Below are 22,572 nucleotides of genomic sequence, written 5' to 3'. Positions count from 1 at the left end.
CGGTCTTGATCTAGAAGGGTAATTAGAGCCCAAAGGCCTTGTCAAAGTTCTGTGTCTCGCACTCACTCATTTAGTGTGCTACAGGGCTGCAGAGGGGCCTCCTGCTTCTAAGGGTGGGTTATTGGACTGTAGGGAAGAGGAGTTACTTCTGAAAACTTTGGGAAATGTTTGTATATGTGCCCCAAACCACTAGAGTCCCCCTCTGGTGGCCTGTCCCGCTGCTGTCCCATCCCAAGATGCGGTCCCCTGTGACCCTCACTGGGGTCTTAGAATGGAAGCAGACTGAGAAGTGTGGATTCAAGGGTAAAATGAACAGCCTTGGTTTGCCCACACTCCTGGAAAAAAAAAAAGATTTTTTTAAAGGGAAGGTTGGGAATGAGCTGACTGTTCCTTTTGTCAGCAAAGACCCCACCTCTCTCATATCAGGCCCAACGTGTTGATTGGTGCTTCCTTTGAGCCAAGTACTTGTCCAAGTGTTTTACATGTATTAGGTTGTACAGTCCTCATAACCACTCTATTATGACATTTTACAGATCAAGAAACTGACGCACAAAAGTGTAAGGTAACTTTCCAAGGCCCTGCAGCTTCTGAGCGGTGAAGTCAGCATTAACCCCCAGCCTGACTCTCATCCTTAACCACTCCAGCAACATTTCATCCTACTTGTCCGTGTTCTGCTTCTCTGCCCTGGACACATCTGAGCTCTGGTGGATGATACACTCTCCTCACCCTCCAGCAGGTTTTGAATAACATTCCCAGTCTCCTTTGCTGTTAGAATTTTGCATCACTTTGGGTGTTTTTGCAAGCATTTCACTGAGGAAAGTGAACCCAGCCCCCACTAGCAGCTATCATCTTAACTCAGAAGTCCTCATGGAATTCTTTGCATATAAACTTGAACTTAATAGCTGTGCTTATTTTATGTATGAGAAAATTGAAACCCAGAATGATTAGGCAGCCTCCCCGAAGACACAGAAAGAGTGATGGCAAAGCACGAGAACTCATCCTTACCTGGTTCTTTCCCCACTATGTTTTTCCAGGTAAACTGTCTAAGAGACTGCTGAAGTAAAAATGCACCTGTCTTTTCTAACCTCTTCTAAAGGGCCATATGTACTCAGAAGCCACAGGTGAAATCTGGTTTGATTTTATTTAGCCTGTTGGACTTCCTCTTACACCAGAAAATGGAATGCAGCCCTTAACCGAGATTTTCTCGAGTTAGACTGGGTGACAAATGTCTTTTGGAGCTCTTTTATTTGACATCTTACTAATTTTTTTAAACTCCCATTGTTTTGTTCCTAACAGACCTATTATGTTTCAGATGTGAGACAAAAATATACATAGAGGGAAACTTCTCCAATAAGCTATTTTTGCCTCACACTATTGAGGTTATTTAAGAAATAAAACCAAAAGTGCACACACCAGGACATTCACCTCATCATAAATTTGTCTATCGTATTTAATTGATAGAGACTTCTGGGTTAGACTGTTATCAAAGCATGTGATACATTGTTAAGTGTGTGGACTTAAGATGCTCGAGCATCTCATTCCAACACAGACAGAAGTTTTGCCTCTATTGAGGGGAGGTGGCTTCCTAGCAGATGGGTGACAGGACCTGAGAGGCAGTCCTGCTTGGGTTAACAGCCTGGGCAGGCTGCATTTTATTACACACCTCCAAAGTCTCTTGTAGACACATGGGACTCGAAGAGGGGAAGCAGTATTTATATCCCTACTAACACCAATTATGGTAAACACCAACCATCTAGACTTTAGCCCTTTAATAAAAATCCCATGAGGAGCTGGCCTGGTAGTGTAGTGGTTAATTTTGTGTGCTCCTCTTCAGCAGCCCGGGGTTCACAGGTTTGGATCCCGGGCATGAACCTACATACCGCTCATCAAGCCATGCTATGATGGTGTCCCAAAAACAAAATAGAGGAAATTGACACAGATGTTAGCTCAGGAACAATCTTCCTCACCAAAAAAAAAAAGAAAGAAAGAAAGAAAAAAGAAAAATCTCCCATGAATTGTTTTTTAAAAGTCAGGCTCCTGTGGCAGAACCAAGTAGGAGAGAAAAGATTAGAATAATTGGAGGCTGCTGTCTTGTCACTTCCCACATAAAATTATTTGAAGAGACAGGCCAGAACTTTAAACAGAAGATACGAAGAAAAGTTGTAATTTGGACATCGGTTGTTGTGACTTTAGGGTGTTTGCTTAAAGGACTCTTCCCCCATCTCCCTCTCTCCTCCCAGACATACTTCAATGACAATATCCTTACCCTGATCCGGACCCTGGTGACCGGAGGAGCTACGCCGGAGCTCGAGGCTCTGATTGCTGAGGAGAATGCACTTCGAGGGGGCTATAGCACCCCCCAGACGCTGGCCAACAGGGACCGCTGCCGCGTAGCCCAGTTAGCACTGCTGGATGGGCCCTTTGCAGACTTGGGGGTAAGTTCATGGCACAGAGGTCACCTAGGCCTGCTGTTTGGGAACAGCTTGGTCCAAATGAACTGGGTGCCAGACAGTGACAAGCTAGGCATCTGTCTTTTCTATGTATGGTAAATAACAGTAAGAGGTGATGTTGATGGTTTACTGTGTATGCGGAACTGTACTTTACGCATAGTCATTCATTTTTATCCTCGTGGTGACACTTTGATGTAGGTTCTATTATCAGACACTCTAAGGAAACTAAGGCTCAGAGAGACTGAGGACCAGCCCTCTCAGAAATTCGCACCAGGAACCCTGGCTTCAGAGCCAGTGGACTTACTCACCTCAGGTATCTTTGACCATGAGATAGGAGGCAGCAGGTAATTCCAACATGTAGCCAGTTCTGGGGACCCTTTCTATAGGGTTTAGCAAAGCTCAGAGCTACTTAACCCCAACTGCACATTAATAGCCATGAGGAGTGTTTAAAAACCACTGATGGATGTGCGCTGCCTCCAGGATTCTGAATTTTTGTATCCGAGTATGACCCAGGCACTGGTGGTTTTCAAAACACCACTGGAAATCATGTGCATCCAGAACCACTGGCCAGACAAACAGCATCTCATGCAGATCCTTTAATGTCTCCAATTCCAGACCTAGATCTTCTGATTTCTGGGCTGGACCCAGTTGCTCTTTCCCATGCCCTCCCTGCTGCAGAGGGACCAATGCCTCCCTTTGGGTTCTACGCACCAGCCTGATTCAAGCACTTTGGCAGAAGTGTGCAGCCTTGATCCTTATTCCAAGCCTACTCCATGGAAGTGTTCAAGGGGTGGAGTCACAAGCCTTGGGAACCAGTAGACCCATTGTACAAACAATAGTGTCACCCAAGGAAAGCATCGCTTTCTCCATTTCTTCTGAAACCCTGATGCCGACTTGTACTGTATTATAATTTGCTTATAGGCAGGGACCTATGTTAGACTGGGCTTTTTTGAAAGGCAGCTTCCATAGCTAGTGGCTCTTTTCGTCTATCATTTACTTAATGATACACTTTAAAAGGACAAAAACTTTAAATAATGGTAAGATTTGGTTCTGTTTGTGTCCTCTAATAAGATGCCCCATGGAAATTCCAATGACAGGAAGGACAAATGCAGTCACTTTATTCCCACTGAAGTCATTCTTCAGTGCCCTTCCTATAATAACTCCTACCTGAAGCCACCTGGCTGCATGAAGCCAGCATTTCCAAGTGAATGAATTTGCTTTCACCTTCCACATCAGGCCCCAGACCCTTGGAAGGTGATTGTGAACTGATTAGAACTGTGAATCCCAGTTATTCAGCCTGCAGACCTTCAGCTCCTGGGGAAACACATTCTCTTCCACCCTTGCCATTTCTGAGGTCTGTAAATTGTGCTTTTCGCACAGTCCTTCCCTGAAAGAGTCTGTCACCATAGTACCTGGTGGGGTCTTTTCTCCTTGCAGTGATATTAATTATCACTCAAGCAGTTTTGACAACACAGTCAGATCACAGTGATTACAGCTGAGCTGGGGCTAAACGTAATCACCATTTTGCAGAGCTGGTTTCTTCTCCTCAGTGAGCATACATCCGAGATTTTGAAGCTTTATGCCCTCACTGTGAGGGAGAGGTACAGTTTCCTCAGAGCTCTTATTGCTACAGATGGAAAACTGCAGAAAGCCAGAGGAAAACCTCGTTATTATCTGATCCCTAAAAATCACCAGTGTTGGGTGTAGGCTGTTAACTACATTGACTTCTTCAGCCACAATCCATCAGTACAGACCCTCTAACTCAGGAGATACCAAAACAAGCTTTCATGAAAAGGCCCTTTTCTCCCAGGACCTCTGCTTTCAGGCAAATAAAGATGATGTTTCTCTCTGTTCTTTTGTTGACTCCCAGGATGGTGGTTGTTATGGTGATCTGTTCTGCAAAGCTCTGAAAACGTATAACATGCTTTGTTTTGGAATTTACCGGCTGAGAGATGCTCACCTTAGCACCCCTAGCCAATGCACAAAAAGGTGAGTGTGTTTCCACTCTGCTCTCTCATTCCAGAGCTGAGACACAAATGCCCTCTCCTGTCCCCCACTGTGAAGGCAAAGGTCTAAATACAGGCTCTCAGTGTGCAAATTACCCTGCCGTGATTACAGCCAACACTGAGTTTGCAGGATTTTTCCCTTTGGGAAGCTTTTTTTTCTTTAATTACTCATAGCAGATGTAACGGCATTATGGGAAGAAGCCAAGTTTTATAGAATAATTTTATCATCTAATTACAAAAGTCTGAATAGAAGCATCTCCTTCAAACTCTAGCTACTGGGATAATTCTGTTGGTACTTAATATAGAGATATTGCATATTGCTAGTGTTTAAGATAAATAGTTCCTTTGCCATGTCTTAGACACCTATATTTTTATTTAATACAGTTTTTAATTGACTCACTTTTTTACTTTTATATATTTATTTTAAGAAAATTATATATTATCATCTTAAGCAGAAGAAAAAAATAAGTTTTTGTGTGCTAGTTATATTTTTCTAATATGCATTAAAATAAATTCATAGCAGCCCCGAATTGAAACTACCTGCTAGAATTACCAAAATCAGTGCCTTTGCATAATATGCCCTGGGAAACAATGCTATAGAAGTGAGTTTTCTCAGCCCTGCTCACATATTAGAATGACCAGGGGTGCTTTTTAAAAAATACTCTGATTACTCTGACTTAACTGTTCTGGAATGAAAATATATATAATTTTTTAATGCCCAGAGATTACAGTGTATACCTAGAGTTGAGAGTAACTACTGTAGACCAGTGTGTTCTCAAAGTTTAGTAAGTTTGAGAATCACCTGCAGAGCCTATTAACATGCAAATTGCTGGGCTCCACATCCACAGTGGTTGATTCAGTAGGTCTGGGGTGGGGTTGGTTAAGAATTTGCATTTTTAAGAAGTTCCCAGGTGATGCTGATATGTCTGACCCGAGGACTGCACTTTGAGATCCACCACTGTACATGAAACATAGTGATTTTTTAGTCATGTCTGATATTAACCAGAGAAAGCCTGATCATATTGAGAACAGTTAAAGTAGGACTGACAAATAGGCAGGGGTGTGCTTGATAGTCTTTCATTTCGTAAAAATCCCACCAAATTTTAAAACGTAAAGAATGAGGAAGGACTAACAGGATGCTAAGTCATGGTAAACAAAGATCCTGTGACATGTGTCTGGGCTTGTCAGAACATTCTAGAATGAAAGTCACAGTGCAGTTCATGAAACCTCCTTCATGCAGTTGGGCTACTCAGGCTCAGCAGTGAACTTGACATTGTATTGAAAGGGCACACAGACCATAGGAAGCACAGCTTGGTTCTCCCATTATTGGCACTAATTAAGCATCCCTGCCAGGGCTCATGGTTGGCCTCTTCTGTTGTCTCAAACAGAGGAAGATTTAGTTCAGATTGGAAGATAATTTTTAAGGCCTTGGATCAGCTAGAAGTCCATCATCCAGATCCTCTGGCAGACCTGAGGAACCAGGCAGTTCCTTCTGGTTCAGACAGGAGTGAATTCTCTACCCAGTTATCCCCAGGCTGTGACCTCTTTGCTTTCCCGTCCAGGTATGTCATCACCAACCCCCCATACGAGTTTGAACTTGTGCCGACGGACCTGATCTTCTGCTTAATGCAGTTTGACCACAACGCCGGCCAGTCCCGAGCCAGCCTCTCCCATTCCTCCCACTCATCGCAGTCCTCCAGCAAGAAGAGTTCCTCCGTTCACTCCATCCCATCCACAGCAAACCGACAGAACCGGCCCAAGTCCCGGGAGTCCCGAGACAAACAGAAGTACGTGCAGGAAGAGCGGCTTTGATATGTGTATCCACTGCCACCGTGTGTGAAACTGTATCTGCCACTCATTTCCCCAGTGGGTGTTCCCAACAGTAACTTTCCCCATTTTCCCCTGTAGTCCCCCCTTTTTTTTACACATATTTGCATATGTATGATAGTGTGCATGTGGTTGTCATTTTTATTTCACCACCATAAAACCCTTGAGCACAACAGCAAATAAGCAGAAGGACCAAAAGTTATTTATGATTCTAGGGGAGAAATAACCCGAAGGCATGCTCCCGACATAAATAGCTCACTGCAGGAACGAGTTCACAGATTAGAAGAGAGCACGTGCGATCAACGTCAGTTATGCAAAGCAAGTTTAGTTCATGTAGAAGAAAAGTTTATTCTGATTTATCAGGATTATCAGGGTGCTTTGGGTTTTGATTTTGTTGTTGTCCTTTCTTTCTTTTTTATACATACACAGTAATATATACACACACGTTTATCTGAAATAAGCAACCAAAAAGCAATGAAACCATATCAATTGTTTCCGCTCTCTGGGCCGAAGTATCGAGAAGCATTTGAGAGGCTTTCGCCATTTGTGTAGATGATTAGTAAGTATCTGCTTGTTATAAGAGAACATTAGAGATTTTTTAGTTACTCACCAAGGCCTTTTGTCCCAGAGCTAGCTTCCTTTAGGAGTTCCTATGAACATTTCTACTCTTACTATAGAGTGAGAGTAGATCCATTCGTGGATGTATCAAATTCTAGTCATTTAATTTAAGTGAAAAGAGCTTTGATTGCATATTGTTATTTTGTCTCCTTATGCTGCCATATGAATAGCTGTTTTTTTCTTTCACTTTTGACATTTGGGATGAAAAGCCATATGTATCATAAATATCAGATGTGAGTCATTAAAAACTGCCTTCCTGGGACTTTTACATCCTTTAAAAGGTGAATCACTTACCTTATGTACAGAATAAATAATGCTCAGGAAAGAGCAAGTATTTTTCCACGAATTCTCAGGGGACCTTTTTACTCCCCTTTGTTTGATTAGCTCGGTCCCCAACACCAGGCAGGAGCCAGGGTGAGGGCCATGGTCCGGGAGAGGAAGATCAACCCAGCAGCAGATCATGTTTTTCTAGGAGCCGACATGCTAAATAAATCAGAATGTAGGAGGATCAAGCCACAGTTCACGCAACAAACACAAAAGCCAGCTACCACCTTAACTGCTGGCACAGCTGCATGGTGTAGGCTGTCCCAAAGCAGAAAGCTGGTGGGAGACATTGCTCCTCGGCAAGTTCTTTAACACAGCCAATTCACTTAGGCAGGTGAATGACAAATGGAGAACTGCTCCTTGTCATTATGAGATGGGGAGAAGAAGATGAGTACAACAGTGAGCCAAACACATTTTGGTTTAATTATTTTTTCTTTTGTTTTCTTTCTTTAACAGTAAGCATGAGTGGAAAGGTAGAAAAATAACCTTTTTTCCATATACAGTTGTCAGATGTTTTATGCACACAAATCATGCTTTATGCAGTGCAGTAGTTCTTAAAAATCAACCAACTCCACCGTAACCAAATTCTGGGATGAATGGACTAGCCCTGGCCTGGTATACACATATGTGAAATGTTTACTTTAAAAAATTCCACCAAACAGAATAGGGGTCGATGGGAGGAGAAAACTGTCACAGCTGTACCTCTCTAAAAAGGTGTTTTTATGGTGAATGTTTTGGGTTTAGATTTTGGATCCCTTGTCCCCCCAAGCATGATAGTTTTGGAGATTTGCTTGCTGTGTGGATTGACAAGCACTTTTACTGACAAAATGGTGAGACTCAGTCAAAACCTCCGCCCCCACACCAAAGACAGGGCAGTGCAGTATTCAAACCAGTAATGGGGTGGGGAATAATTGTATACGTGTATATCAAAATGCCCTATGAGTGCAAGATTCTTTTCAAATTATTTCTGTCCCTATATATTGATTTATATATTATGTATCTTTTTATATATAATAACTACATATATATATACACACACACACATATCCCCTAGTTTTGGACCATGAAGAGCTCTTCATGCATTCTTTGCAAAGGAGTTCTATATGTTATGCTTTCATAAATTTATGCCCTCAGAACATTTATAACTATAAGAATGTGCCAGTTAAAGTGCTCAACAGGAAATATGACAGTTTAAAAGCATTGTAAAACTCACATAGCTTACTTCTCTCTCTAAAGTGCAACAAGGATGAATAGAATGGGCCAAGGTATGACAATTAATGGTTCTGCATGACCTAGCCACTGCTGGGGGTTTTCTTCTATAACGTTGTCCTTGTGAAAACTTTTGTGAAATTAAAAAAAAAAAAAGGAGTTAAAATTTTATTCTGTTATTGGTTTGTTTATTTTTATTTATATTATTCTGTTTGTGGTTTTATTTATTTTGTTTTGCTTTCTTCCTCCCCATTTCCCCTCCTTTTCCCTTCCTTCTCCTCTTCCTCCTTCCTCCACTTTCTAAATTGCTCAGCGCAATGAGGCTGTGCTGCTGCTACTGCTAGATCCCTTAGAGTTTGTTTTGGTGTTCCTGGGTATGGGGTTGGGTAATTTGGGGGGAACTTCTCTCCATCTGGCTTGCCTTTAAATCTGCACGTGGCCTCCCTGCCCACCTTGGTACCTTGCTCCAAGTCCAAAAGCATTTTCCCATCAAGAAACCCAGCTTCCTCCACTTCCCCCCATTACCACCACCCCAACCCAGTCCCCCATCAGTCTGTCCACATCTCTGTGTTTATCTTGGCAAGACCTACTAAATCAAGTGATGATGCCAGGTGATAAACTTTCCTGGAAAACATTTGGAGCTATTCCATTTGGCAAACCTGCTTCTCAGTTAATATTTTATCCTCCTTTTGGTTTAAACCAGGAGGGTTATTAACGGCAAAAGCACTGGTCTCCTTTATGTTTGAACAGTGTGACCTCGAATTAAAGCTGTTTAGCTGTATCTATCAACTCAATAGCCCACACCCAGTTATCGGGGCACTGACGATTCAGTCTCTTTATTACCCAGGTCTCTCCTGCCACCTGTCTTTCAGACATTTGTTAAATCCCAACCAGAGATTGGGCAGATAGAGAGAAGTAAATCCGAAATGCATTTTATATACAATCTGTTAGCAACTCTGATGAGATTATTTGTGATGGGAATGGAGTGGGAACAGACTGTGACATGAGGTGAAATTTTGGGATTTTCCCCGGACTTTGGCCACACAACTAAGAGGTGACTGTACTTGGGTAATGATATATTCAATGATGAAAAAAGTGTCATTATTACTCCTATTTTATTAGCCAAAACTACTATATTATACTTTCCTCAATAGAACAAAGAGTCTCCTCCATTGTTTTCCATGTGACCCCAAACTTCCCATTCCTCTTTCAGGTTCTCTTTGGAAGAAAGTATATAAGGCTCTTATATTAGGTCTCTCCTCTTCCCCCTCCCCACCAAAAAAAGGAAACAAGTAGATAAGGATAGAAAGTGAAAGAGTTATTTGAAGAGAAAGTACGTGCATTTAGAAAGAACAACTGCCAGAATCTCAATTATCTGCACCATTCTAGAAGAGAAGCAATTTGTCAACCATTCAGTCCAATTTGCTTTAGGCTTTGAGGGGTTGAGCCTTAAGTAAGTGGGTAGACCAGAAGGCGCAGTGAAGACTTCTCAGCCCCAACGCTCAGATGATCATGAAATCAACATCCCTAATGACTGCTACCCAGTGTCCTTCTAGAAACCAGTTCAAATGGAGGAAGAAAAAGCTGGACCCTTATACATATAGTTAAATTTACCACAAGTGAGAGAAGTTTTAAATCCTGTGATAAATATTAAAGGTTATGACCCAGAACCTTACTCACAATAGGTAATCAATGACTGTTTTGAAATAAGTTGACCTTCAACACTTTTATACCTTTCATCATCTTATAAATTATCTTTACCTCCTCAGCTTATCATTTAAAAAAAATACACCGGACGCCTTTAGGTGCTTCAGAAAGCTGCTGTGCTGTCGGCACTTTCTCCAGCTAAGTACACAGCTTCTGAAAAAGGAGGACAGCCTTGTAAGTTCAGTGAGTAGAGAGACTGACTGTGCTTCCTGCCAGCATTGTCAAGATCCCAGATGACCAGAAAAACCTTTTGACTGGCTCTTCCTCAACATGGGAAAAGCCTAAAGGTGTCTGCGTCCCAATAGAGACAATTAAATCAACCTGCCAGGTTCCTATAGCAACAGGCTGCTGAAGGAGAAAGAGGAGAGCGCAGAAACTTCAGGGCTTGTGAAAGTCAAGACAGGGTAAAAATCAATGTCTCAATCACTTCTTTCAGCCCATCCTTCCTTTGTCATAACATGATAAAGAAGTAGCTGTGAGCACCTGTCACCATATTGGTTGACTATCTCCCACCAGGAGGTTGCACATTCATTGCATAGGGAGGTGAGAGGGATTATCCCCTGCCACCTGAAAGTGAGGAGTGAAAAGTCTGCCCTTGAGGTGTCAGCTGGACCAAGGGCCACAAAAGAGGCCAGGAGGGTACAGTTAGCTCTGCTCAGTGAATGGCAGCATTTGACTTTCAGTCATGGTGGACATGTTGCAAAGAAGTGAGACAGATTCATAAACAGAAACTACTCTGGTTCTGATACTATGATTTTCATTTCTATGAAATAGCCATACTTTGCCCATGGAGAGGAAAGGTGGCAGTGTAGATGGGTCAGATCCACTGGGGACATTGAGTTCTGCCCAGCAGAGGATGAATACCAGACTGCCTCTCAGAAATGTGAGATGCAAAACCACGCAGCATTACTCTTGAAGGCATGAGCTCCTTGTTGGCTCTTACTGTTCTCAACTATTGTCTCTATCCAAATGGAACTTTTTCCTTTCTAGTCCTTTCTCTCTAAACCTCAGCTTGTGTTGGGTGAGAACGGGGCCAATTATTCTAAATGCCTTTGCTGTATCATCATCTCCCCTTTAATGCACTCTTCTCTGGGGAGTAGTTATGTGAAAAAACTAAATCCCTCAGCACTTACAACCCACGGAACCAACAAGGAGGCTCAGTTTTCACAGGGCAGTCTGTTTCTCTGCTGCTGAGTAACCAGGCAGTTATATGAGCCCAGGTCTGGGGCCCTTCCCCACCATAGCCCACTCCTTTGGAGGAAGTCGTGACTCTTATTCTGGACCCTTTCAGTTCAGTGACGAAAGTAGAAATGGAAGATACAGATGGTTTGAAGATGGGGTAGAACACCTGTCAAGTGAAAGCCAACATTTCAAAGACACAGGTACCACAGGAGGGTAGCAGCCCTGAACTCCCCAGACAGAGCATTGGGCCATCCCTTCCTCTCTTCACCTTCCAAATGAAGACTACCCAACCAAAGCCTCCTGTCATCTCTACTGCCACAATCCCCATTCTTCAGACTAGCACCCCAATTTATACACCTCAGTTCCCCACCTCCAGCCATTTTCAATCACACCAAAAGGTACTACCCATCCTTATGTAGTCCTTTAGTACTGAGAGTACTCATATTAATGCTAACCTTATACTAAAAGCTAACACCTTAGTGCTTACCATGGGCAAGACACTCTTCTAAGCTCTCTACGTATCTTAACTCATCCAGTCCTCACGACAACCTCAGATGGAGATGCCGGTAGTATCTCCGTTTGAAAGATGCGGGATCTGAGGAACAGATTTGTTCAAAGTCACCCAGCCAAGAAGTGGCAGAGTGGAATTTAAAACTAAAGTCTATGAACTTTGCCACTCTGCTCTATTGCCTGCTAATACTACTAATAATACTGATAGTCTTAACAGCTCACATGTATGTACTATGTATCTGGACCTGTGGTAAGTGCTTCATGGGCACTAGCCCTTTTTATCGAAACATCAACATTGAGAAGGTTGCCTTCTGCATGCTCAGAAATTTGTGAGAGAGCCAGATCCATTGGACCTTAACCAAGTGCCTTACGCCACCTCCTTGGCCTATGCCTCATTGTTTATTCATGGTGGACAGCTCACAGGATGGCTGGTCTTGACAAGTGACATCTCCCAATAGCAGTGTTTTTTTGTTTTTTTTTTTTTTTTTTTACCAGCGTCTCTCTGTAGTTATATTCTACTAGTCCGCTTGCCACAGGCTGTGAAATCCTCTCCTTCCCTCCCTCCAGGGAGGTCACACATTGTACTCACAGTGATGACATCATGTGTTGCATCCTCAAGAAGCTTATTAACAAATGGAGCTATTTTTCTCTCACAGTGAGGAGACTGTCACAACCAGATCCATTGCCCTTCTCATTTTAGGGATAAAAATAAAGCTCCCGGAAATCTTTCCAGCATGTAGAATGAGGCAGGGAAAGGAGATAAACTCAGGGACTGGATTTATCCTGGACCACTTCAGCACTCATTTGAATTCCTTCTCTGAGTACTCTTCCTGCTGGCTCCTTTTGGAGTCACTCATTGGTGCAGTTTCTTCTTTGGAAGGCAAGAATCGATGGACCAAAATGTCCTTGTCGTATCGAAGCACTCTTCATTGCAGTGGAGTGGCTGGCGATCGATGAAGTGTGCGTCCCTCTGAAGCCCTTTGGGAGAATTTCTTCATAAAAACACCTTCGCCCCAAGACATTTTAGTACAATCTCAGAACATTAATATATTTCTATTTCCTCGCCATTTATCTAAACTAACCAAGTCTCCAACAACACATATATTTATAACTTACAAGACGCTGAATTAAAAAGCCTATTTCTCAGGCACAATGAAAACCTCACCTCATCACCAGGGTGTGCTTTAACACAACTCCTTGTTGTGTTGAAGTTGACTAAGCAAAACACAGTGTTACTCTGGTTAGATTTTTTTTTATGGCAAGAAATTTAAAAAGAAAGAGAGAAAGAAGCTTAAATGGGGAAATAATGTTCTCTTTCTTACAGACAGCAGAAGGAAATTGATATTCTCTCTACTGTGAAAGGTCAAAATGCCGACTTTGTATTGAACTGTAAAGACTAAATTCTGAACAATTATTCTCTGCAGCAGTTATAAAATTTCAGCAAATTGCAGCTGTCTTAGGTCTTTCACCCCGAAGACCTACTTGTTTCCATCAGCAGAGTTCACTCTCCCTTCCAACCTGGCATGTCCAACCTAGTACGAAATCCCTTTGCAAAATCAGTCCACATAATGGCTGGCCGAAACCAAGGGCGGCTCAGACAAACAGCACAGATCTGGGCTCTTCTGAAAATCATCTTTACGTATAAACTGTTGGAAAAAGTCATGGTTTGAAATTGTTTCAGCAGCCTGGCAATGCTTTTAAAACATGATAACCACCACACTTTACTTCTCTCTGAAGGGTTAGTTTAATAGTAGATCACAAAAAATTGGTTTCCACAAATGCATAATGGTTCATCTATGTCACACTTGAACTAAATGGTTTTTTAAATGGAGCTGAAATTATTTTGATGTGTACACAGTCCTGGATTTCTATACAATCTTTTTTAACCAGCCCATCAGGAACCTTGCCTCTAAAGCCTCATTAATAATTCAGATGTGCTGATGACTTTAAAAGATCTATGGAATTGAAGCTTAGGGGAAAAAAAAAACTCTGCTTGACAAAAAGATAAATGAATGTAGAAAGAAGCTGTAGGAGTCTGGCAAGCTGTAGATCATCTCAGAACAGATTGTAACTTTATCATTCTGTCAGGGGGAATAATTTAAAGCACTTAATCAGTTAGCTTCACTGTGAGGATGTAGCATTATGAATTCCTATCGTCCAATCTGTTCAAATCAAAGTGAACTTAATTATAATAGGTGAGAGAGCCAGCACAGGAGAAAGGGCAGTGGAGAATGATCCAAGAGGCAGTAAGTTTCCTGGGGGTAAACTGAGCTGCTGAATAAAAGGTAGTGAGTGGGCTTTCATCAGGGCACACCCCACTCCAGTGACAGTGTTTACATTGAGGGCTCAGGGCATTTGACACAGCAAGAGAAAGTATGGACCAAGGAGAATAGAAGCAGAGTGATCGTGAGCTCATCATCGATGCTGAATTTATGAATCATTAGTCAAACAGGGAGAAACACATACACACACACATGTGATCCTCTGTCAAGCCAGGTGAGCAATTTTTGTTAACGTTATCAATCCAGGACCCCTAACAAGGCAGTTTGAATTGTTATCATAGGCTGAAAAGGAGACCAGAGAGGCCATTGTCTATAGCAGTGGGTGTGCTTGAAAGCTTTTTCCCTCTTTCTTTCCTTTTACTAAGCAACTAAAATGAGGCATGTAATTCCCAAGTTAGAACGTCCTATTCTCCCAGTCTCTTCATATCTACACACCTGGGTGATTTTGTAGAAATTTTTGATCCTGGAAGGCAGTGGGGATGAGGACCAAGTCTTGTGAAAGAGCACTGAACAGCTACAAGGATGTTAGGCTGTTTCCATTCTCATCCCAGCCCCGGATGCCCTGACTCAGCATTCTCTCTCAGCCCTCTCTGTATTTAGGGTGGAAATGAAATGCCAAGACTGTGTGGAGTTCTTCTGTCGACAGCTTGGGTTATTATAGTTGTTTAAGATATTGCCACTATGAATTCTTTTTATAACTTTACACCAACACAGAGTTTTCTTTTTGAAATAAAAGCCATCTCAAAATCCTTCTAAAACATTGGGTGCTATTCTGATTTTCGCTGTCATTTGCCAGAAAAATCTGTGGCCTTACTTTAAGATCCCCAAAACTGGCTGCAAAAGAAGCAGAAGAGAGGTCTAATTGAGTATACCTTTAAGTATGCTTGTTACAAGCAAAGCCAAGTAAAGGCTGGGAGGAGGAGATCCTGCATAAGATTCTAGGCCACTCACTCTGCGGCAGGGACAATGGAATAAGATCTAGAAACTTATTCCACTCAAATTGGTGGATGCACAATTCTTTCCTCAGCCACAATGTCCATATCCATTATTTGATGTCCTCAGCATCTCCTCCTCACCAAAGTTTTTCAGGCCACTAGAGGAACCCCAGGGAACATTGCCAGAGTTTATCTTCCAACCCTCTTTATTCTCTGAAGTCCACCCACGGTGCCTCCAAGTCCCAGTGTTCCATTGGTTCATCACTTGCTACAGGCAGCAGAGGTATGTTTCAGGTTCTGGGGTTCTCCCTACACTGCACTGTCTCTGAGCAATTACTCACCGTAAGCTTCTATCACTTACCTTTTTGCAGTTTTCAATGAGCTTTCCAACATCTTTACCCTAGGACTAATTAAGCTTCTCATTTCTCCTTTTTGTTCTTTATCCATTTTGTCCTTTAGCAGAAAAGAAATGGTTTACAGATGAACCGGATAATGCCTATCCCAGAAACATTCAAATCAAGCCCATGGCTAACCAGATCAATCAATATAAATCCACAAGCAGCTTGATTCCACCAATCAGAGAAGTTGAAGATGAATGTTGACTCCCAGGAGACCAGAACTATTTTTTTAAAGCCTGACAAACTTCATAAATGGTGATGTGACTTTTCTTCCTCTTACATGCTGAATCACTGGTGGAAACGTTAGGATAAGCAGGAATAGCAAGAACAATAAAGTAGAGAGATCTTTCTCTTTGTCTGCCTTGAATATTGCTTCCATGTATTTTGGAAAAGAAAATGATTTCATTTATAAATGAACATACTAAAATAGTCATGTATAGCCTCTAGCATTTTAAATTATTTTTATTTATTAGAAAGAAAATATATTTTTTCTTTTTTTTTTTCATTGTCAAATATCTTCCCTTCATCTAACAATGCAAAATCAAAATGACTTACTCTGTGGCCAGGCTCTTTAATGCAATTTCTCTTATTTATCTCTTTTTCTTCAAGGAGAATGATGGTTACCACCAGAATTAATTGCAATTAAGGGAAATGGGTTTTTAAAACAATCTAAAAGTGGTCCAGTGATGTAAACATATATTTTAGTAAATTCAAAAACGAAGACAAAAGGGAGCAGGTGAATTTCCTGGATGGGTGTATATTTTGGCTGCATTGACACCAGCTCTTAATAAATGGACACATTTATTTTCACAGTTGAAAGTCATATTTTTGTAGTTTTAGTTTTCCTTCTGTATTTCTCATCCCTCTGTTCATGTGTTTAAAGGGAAGACCTTCTTGCAGCTTTTCTGTAATTGCCAGATTAGACTTACCCGGCCAGCTATGGATACCTGGAGGGTTGTGAGCATGCCTAAGACGCGGGTGTTGAGGATCAGACACATACAAGATACTGCTCTATTTGTTGTTCTAATGATGGGGACTCCTACATGTTATTGTGCTTTTTGTTTTGTGTCTCCAAATCACTCAAGCAAGTAATCTCAACTTTGCAAGAGTCTGGCGGACTTTCTCCCCACTCCCTAGGTCTCAGAGCTTTTAGCCTGAAAATTTGTAAACACCAATGAATAGTTTTACTTAACAATAGGATATGATAATACATTCATTCTTTTCACTGAGGTTTTGTGTAAAAGCCAGAAAATTTTCAAAGAGACGACTTTTGCCCAGATTTTAATTTTGCAGACTTCCCTTTAGTTGCTGGGATAAAACATACAAACTTGGTACAACTACATAAAAAACAATAACAACAAAAGGAAAGCAATGAATGCACTTAGTATAGACTATTAGAAAAGGCCTTTGAAAATTACCAGTAATGAAATTAAATCTATCAGCCACTTTAAACTGTGATCAAAAGATTTTTCTAGCCATCAGTCACAAATTATGATGTCTCCGAGCTCTGTGGTCACTTGCATGCTCCATGTACAGTTGTCCAGGCAACTGTTATGTTCCAAACAATTTAGCAAGTCTTTCAACTTCAAAATTATCAATCTTTGATGCAATCATCAGGGTCTCTGGAGAAGCATGGCTGTGACAGTGATTTTTATTTTCTTAAAAATGTAAATTGTGAACACTTGGAGAAACAAAACCAACCAAAATATCCCCTAAAGTCCCATGATATCTAGTCCATTAATTCTTTATGCCATGACCCTGTGGTACCTAGTATGTTAGTGCAAATCAGATCAGAGCCAAGCAATGAAATCACCATGAAAACATATGTCCACTAAGTACTCCAATTGTCAACGTAGGCAAAATGAGCTTCCACCTCTGTCCACTCCCTGCAGAACCAGTGTAGTTGTGCTCCCACCTTATAAGCGCCATCCTAAAGTGACTTGTCAGACTGTGGCTACCGTGTCGTCACATTTTGTAGCATTAGTTCTATAAAAGTATTGTGAATATAATGTATGTCTAATTGGATGGTTTAAAAACTACTTATAACCAATCACTAGTCTATTCAGAAGACGAAAATGACTTCAGCAGTCTATATTCAGGCTTATAAACATTTTCTGGTTTCCAACAGAAGTAAAACAGGTTTCTGGGGCAAATCTCTTGCTAGGATTTTACAACTTTCCTGAAAGCTAGGCCTTCTTCTATATGACAATTTTGCATTTGGGTCACCTTAGTACATTCACATCAGCCCACGCTCTTCTTTCCTTCATGAACCCCCTTCATGAATCCTAATAACCTGATAACCTTTTCTGAATTTGTTGTAACTATGTGGTCCCCTCTGGCAGGCACCGTGGCCACCTAAACGATCTTCCGTTAGAGGAAGATCTTCCATTAAGCCAGTGTCCCATGCCTGATGCCCCCTCCTCCCCATCTCTCCATACCAAGGCAGTCTGGAAGCAGAAGTGAAAACTCCATGTCCATAATGGCTAGAGATCCGAATCTAAACTTCTTTACTTTTTTTTTAACCAAAATGGCTAAGATGATTTCCTATAGCAAAAGACTTCACCCCAAAAACCAATTGGCAGGAATCCACTTTCTTCTAAGGTAGAGAAGCAAGCTCATGCTATTTTGCCTTTGTAATAATGAATTGTTCTGGGCCAGAAAATAAAATCAGGCATTTTTTTTTAAAGGAGCATGCAAAATGACTGGTTGGTAACTCCTTTGGCAAAAACTGGTGCCTGGTAGGTTGAAAGTGAAATCAAAACAGAAACTAGACTGTAAGACCACTCAAGGGCTCAAAAGCATGCCAGAGTTTCCCTGATTTGTCTCTATTTGTTGAACTCTCTGGCTTTGAAGGAGTCCTCATCCCATCTCCCTGTGAAAAGAGCCGTCTTTCTGGCTAAAGTGAGCATAGACCAATGATGGTCATCATTGGTACAGTCTGTGTTATAAGGTTCTGATCTCCTATTCCAGTTTAGGGTTCCAGAAAAGCCATTTTTCCCTCACTAATGATTCTTGCATCCTTTGAGAATCAAAGACTCACAAACAGGCTATTTAAAATGCAGAAAGCACCTACTTACAAAGACATCATCACCATCATCATCTTTCTCATTAAGAAAACTTTAACTTTTGTCTGAGCAATTTTACATTTTAAAATGTCACTTTGAACCAAGATAGGACACCTTAGATAAAAATGATTGTGACTAAAGCAAGTTGATGACACCTAGAAGCTCTATCCTTCCAAAGGTTGGAGCATCTTATGATGCACTTTATAAAAATTTAATTGAAGAATTTAAATAAACAGGGAATTAGAACTGTTTGGTTAGGGTTGGGAAGGAGGAAAGTGAGAAAACATAAGAAAATTGGGGATATTTTCATGTCGAAAGGCAAGAGAGTCCAAATTTCCTACTTAAGTTTTCACGTGAGGGTTCAACAGCTACATCTGCAAATAACTAGCTATGCACTTCGAAAGTGTTCTTTAGACTCTCCAAGTCTCAGTGAGCTCATTTGTAAATGAAAGTGGTTCATCTAGATGAGTCTAAGGTCCCTTTCAGATCTGAGAGGACCTGACCTAAGTTAGGAGTGGGAGAATGCGAACAAGCCAAGCCCTTGGAGACAGTCTTGTCCTGTCCTAGAATAACGATCCTTCTTACTGCATCACCCAAGCAATACTCCAGAGGGTAATGTATATTTTCTGCTCTGGACATATAGGAGTTAGCTTCATTCCTCTGCTTTACACTTTGGAGTCTCTTTAGAGTCAAAATACAAATTTAAAAATTCTAATCCACCTGAATCGTGTTGATCAGAGTTTCCTGCATGTTCCTAAGGTTTTCTTCTCCATCTCATCCCTGTCTGCCTTTGTTCTTGGTTTAAGGCACAGTTTAAGTCTGTCCCTGCATCTCTAACCCATAGCTACAATTTCCAAAATGTAGTTAGAGCCTCATGACCCCTAGATTCCTGCAATTTTCCTCATTTTTATTTCTGCATGTGGATCTGGGCTTTGGGAGTAACCAATCTTACTTCATTTCCTATCCTCTGTTTGATTTTTTTTTTCTCGTTAGTATACTATCTCCTTGCCACATACATTCATAAGGCTAATTTTGATCAATCATTTTTTATTGTCAAAGAGAATCTCAGTAAAGGAAAAAAGGGAGGAAAGGACAAAAGGAGGAAGAGAGAGAAAAAAAGAATATCACATCAATTGACTGCGACATGAACTGCCTTGCTCATAGGAAACAAAGCAAATCCATTCAATGTGGATAGAAGTTCCAGAGCAGAATCCGTCCACTTTCCATTCTGTCCCTAGCGTCTATTTTCTATTCTGTTCCTCTTTGCTGCTTTGGAATGGTGGTGAGATCACCAATCACTGTGGCCCTTGAAAGGGCCTTTGCTATTTAGGGCTTGACTCATCCTCTGTAAAAAGCAGAAGGAACTGAGAATTCACTTACCACTTCCCTGATAAATTACATTTCTGCCCCTCCTCTACTCACCCAATGTCCCCAAAGGGCATTATTTTTCTATCCAGTAGAGATGATTTGACATTTAAATCCCATGATCTTTTGAGGAGGTGATGTGGCCCTTTGGGTTTATTTATGAGAGAGTAGTCATTAGAAACCGTTTCCAACCAGTTTGTACTAGTGGTGCCTTATTGGCGAAATCTGTTTAAGTGAAATCTGTTCTGGTTGGTTGTTGCTCACATAATGCCAGTTGTTAATATTTTCAAGATTTCCATAAAATAAGACAATTCAGAGAATACTTTTATCTTTAATTTTATTTCCCAAGGAATTACAGAACCTAATTTGCCATTCCTATGGTAAATTTGTTTGGAACAGGTACGAAGAGAAAGGAGCCCGTGTGTCCAAAGGCAGTAGCCCTTTAGCCAATGGTTGGAGGCACCATGATATCACAGCCCCACAGGATTAGACTAGGGGAGGAGTTGTGTGTTAGACTATCTGTACCAGACTTCCTTTTTGCCTCATTTTCTGGTGTGAAAACGGGCCTGACACTTCTGCATCTAACGACAGGCCAAACTCAGGACATATATCAAAAAGGTGGGAAGAAAGAACAAAAACAAAAGGATATAAAAAGTATTTTAAGACACCATCAACCAGGAGCATGTATGTGGTGTTCAGAGTTAGTGCTTTGTGTTGAAAGGAGAAAGAGATTACATTGAACTATAATCCACTGGGAAGAGTGCAGAGGAATATGATGCTTGATGGGCTTTGGAGGTATTTCAATAGGAAATAGATGGCTAGAGAAATGTGGAGTATAATGGATTTCCAGGGAGGGGGAGCTTAATGGGCCATGGCTGCCAAAATGGAGAATGCTGAACTTAACCACTACGCCACAGGACCAGCCCCTACAACCACATTTTTAGGGGCTCAAAAAACCAAAATAAGTAGACACTCTTGAGATAGGAGATTGAGGGTACTCCAGAAGCAGGAAAGTGGGAAACAAGAGAGGGGGACTTTAAGATAGAGAGGGTGGGTCGTCTATGAGGTTGGAGATAAAGGGCATTGGAGATAGTGACTCAGAAGTAAAAGAACTCACTTGACAAGGGCAGGGGCTGTGCTTATTTGTCTTTCTCTCCAGAGCTTGTCATGAGGTCTCGCTCAGGGTGGGCAGTCAGTAGGCCACTATGTGTTACTTTGGATGCCATGGGTAATGGAGTTTGGACAGGATTTCTAGGTCACTGGCATTCTTCCTGGAGACGGACTCAAAAGAGAGAGATCTTGAGGTGGCCTCTTATTCCACCTTCCTGTTCATGTTGCTCATTGTACCTCATCCTCCACCAAACAGCACACATATTGGCAGCTTTGACTTTATGGTTCCTAAAATAAATTTGATCATCACCTTGCGTTGGTGGCTTTTCTGGACAGGCAGCATGAGGAGAGAGGTTTTTTTGGCCTGGTGAAAACCAACCTTAATCTCTAGGTAGATTTTAAATTTAAAAAGATTTCCTTTGGTCTGTTTATCCCCTTGAGGACTTCTGTGTTTCTTCTCCTCCACCTTGCTATTCAGCAGAACAAGGATGAAAGTGACTTGAAAGCTCTCCAGTGTGCCTGCGTTAGGAAGCATTACTGGGCCCACTGTTCAGAATCTTAGACAGAAATGTACAAACGGCACTGACACATGCCTGCCAGAGCAAACCAGAGCTTTCCTCACAAGGGGATTCAGGGTCAGTGTGAGAAAGCAGTGAGCAGATGAGGGAGCCCCACTTCCACACTAAACCAAAGCCCCAACTGCCCCAGAGTGGCCTGCTCCTCTTCCTTCCTTCCACTGAGGACAGCCTGAGACATGTTTGACCAGAACTGCAACATTTCAAACATAAACCAAGATCTGCTTAGAAACACTAATTAAAATGTTCCATTCCCAGGTGGCACAATCACATCCTGCCTAAAACTTCTGGCCCACATCCTCCCACCCAGATGCTGAAAAGAACCCTTCCCCCACTTAACACCAAAACCTGCACTCAACATTTCTTCAGGAGAGGAAGAAAAAAAGTACACTTACACAGATGTCAGCCTACATGGTCATTAAGGAAAAGAGCATGGCTTATTCATCTATCTTCCAAATCTTTGATTGCTGGCATTACGTTATGATTAATTACTATGACCTAACAGGAAGTGGAGGAAAGAAGGAATGCTGGTGCTCTGAAATGATCTACCCACCTCTGTCATCTGTAACAACCAGTGATAACTCTCTTGTCTTGTAAAAAGGGTTTGTACATAACTTGTACATGGTTTCATTTTGTATTTTTCTCAGAATAAAAATTTATGTATTTGTGTTCTAAAACAACGAGTGTTCTCTGTGTCTCTGTGGCGCCCACATGGCCATAGGGGGGTGGGTGGCAAAGTCCCTGAGTTCCTGTCAGGCTGCTTTAGCCAAGTTGTGGACTTCTAGAAGCCATGGGCTTGCCTTTCCAGCTTCAAGTGCAGACAGATCCCTAGACCTCCAAGGAGACCATCATTGGGTGCCAGCCCAAGATTGCAATGGACAGTGGCGGAGAGGGAGAGCTGCCGTCATTAGATGCAGCGCCTGTGAATCCACACAGGGCCACATCATGGCCAGAGGACTACATGCTCCTGCAGAAGGCCCCAGCATACAGACCTCTGAAGAAACAAGCA

At 41.7% G+C, this 22,572-nt stretch overlaps 1 protein-coding gene across 25 annotated transcripts in view; it reads left to right on the top strand.

Annotated features, from left to right (window-relative positions):
- The window catches only part of KCNMA1 (potassium calcium-activated channel subfamily M alpha 1), a 719,202-nt gene extending 696,959 nt beyond the window's left edge, over positions 1-22,243 (top strand). For 8 of the 25 annotated variants that reach the window (XM_023645920.2, XM_023645890.2, XM_023645820.2 and 5 more), the window contains 4 exons: positions 2,241-2,435; positions 4,321-4,439; positions 6,019-6,243; positions 15,510-22,243. In XM_023645920.2, coding sequence (XP_023501688.1) covers positions 2,241-2,435; positions 4,321-4,439; positions 6,019-6,243; positions 15,510-15,534 — 564 coding nt within the window. In that variant the 3' untranslated portion in view covers positions 15,535-22,243. Of the gene's footprint in view, positions 1-2,240; positions 2,436-4,320; positions 4,440-6,018; positions 8,606-15,509 lie in introns of those variants that run through there. The other 17 variants (XM_070263828.1, XM_070263808.1, XM_070263749.1 and 14 more) reach the window with 3 other exon arrangements.
- Positions 22,244-22,572: the final 329 nt, after the last annotated feature.

This window comes from Equus caballus, chromosome 1 (genome assembly GCF_041296265.1).
Source record: "Equus caballus isolate H_3958 breed thoroughbred chromosome 1, TB-T2T, whole genome shotgun sequence".
NCBI lineage: Eukaryota > Metazoa > Chordata > Mammalia > Perissodactyla > Equidae > Equus > Equus caballus.
Note: the sequence above shows the minus strand (reverse complement) of the source record. Positions and strands in the feature narration are given on the sequence as shown.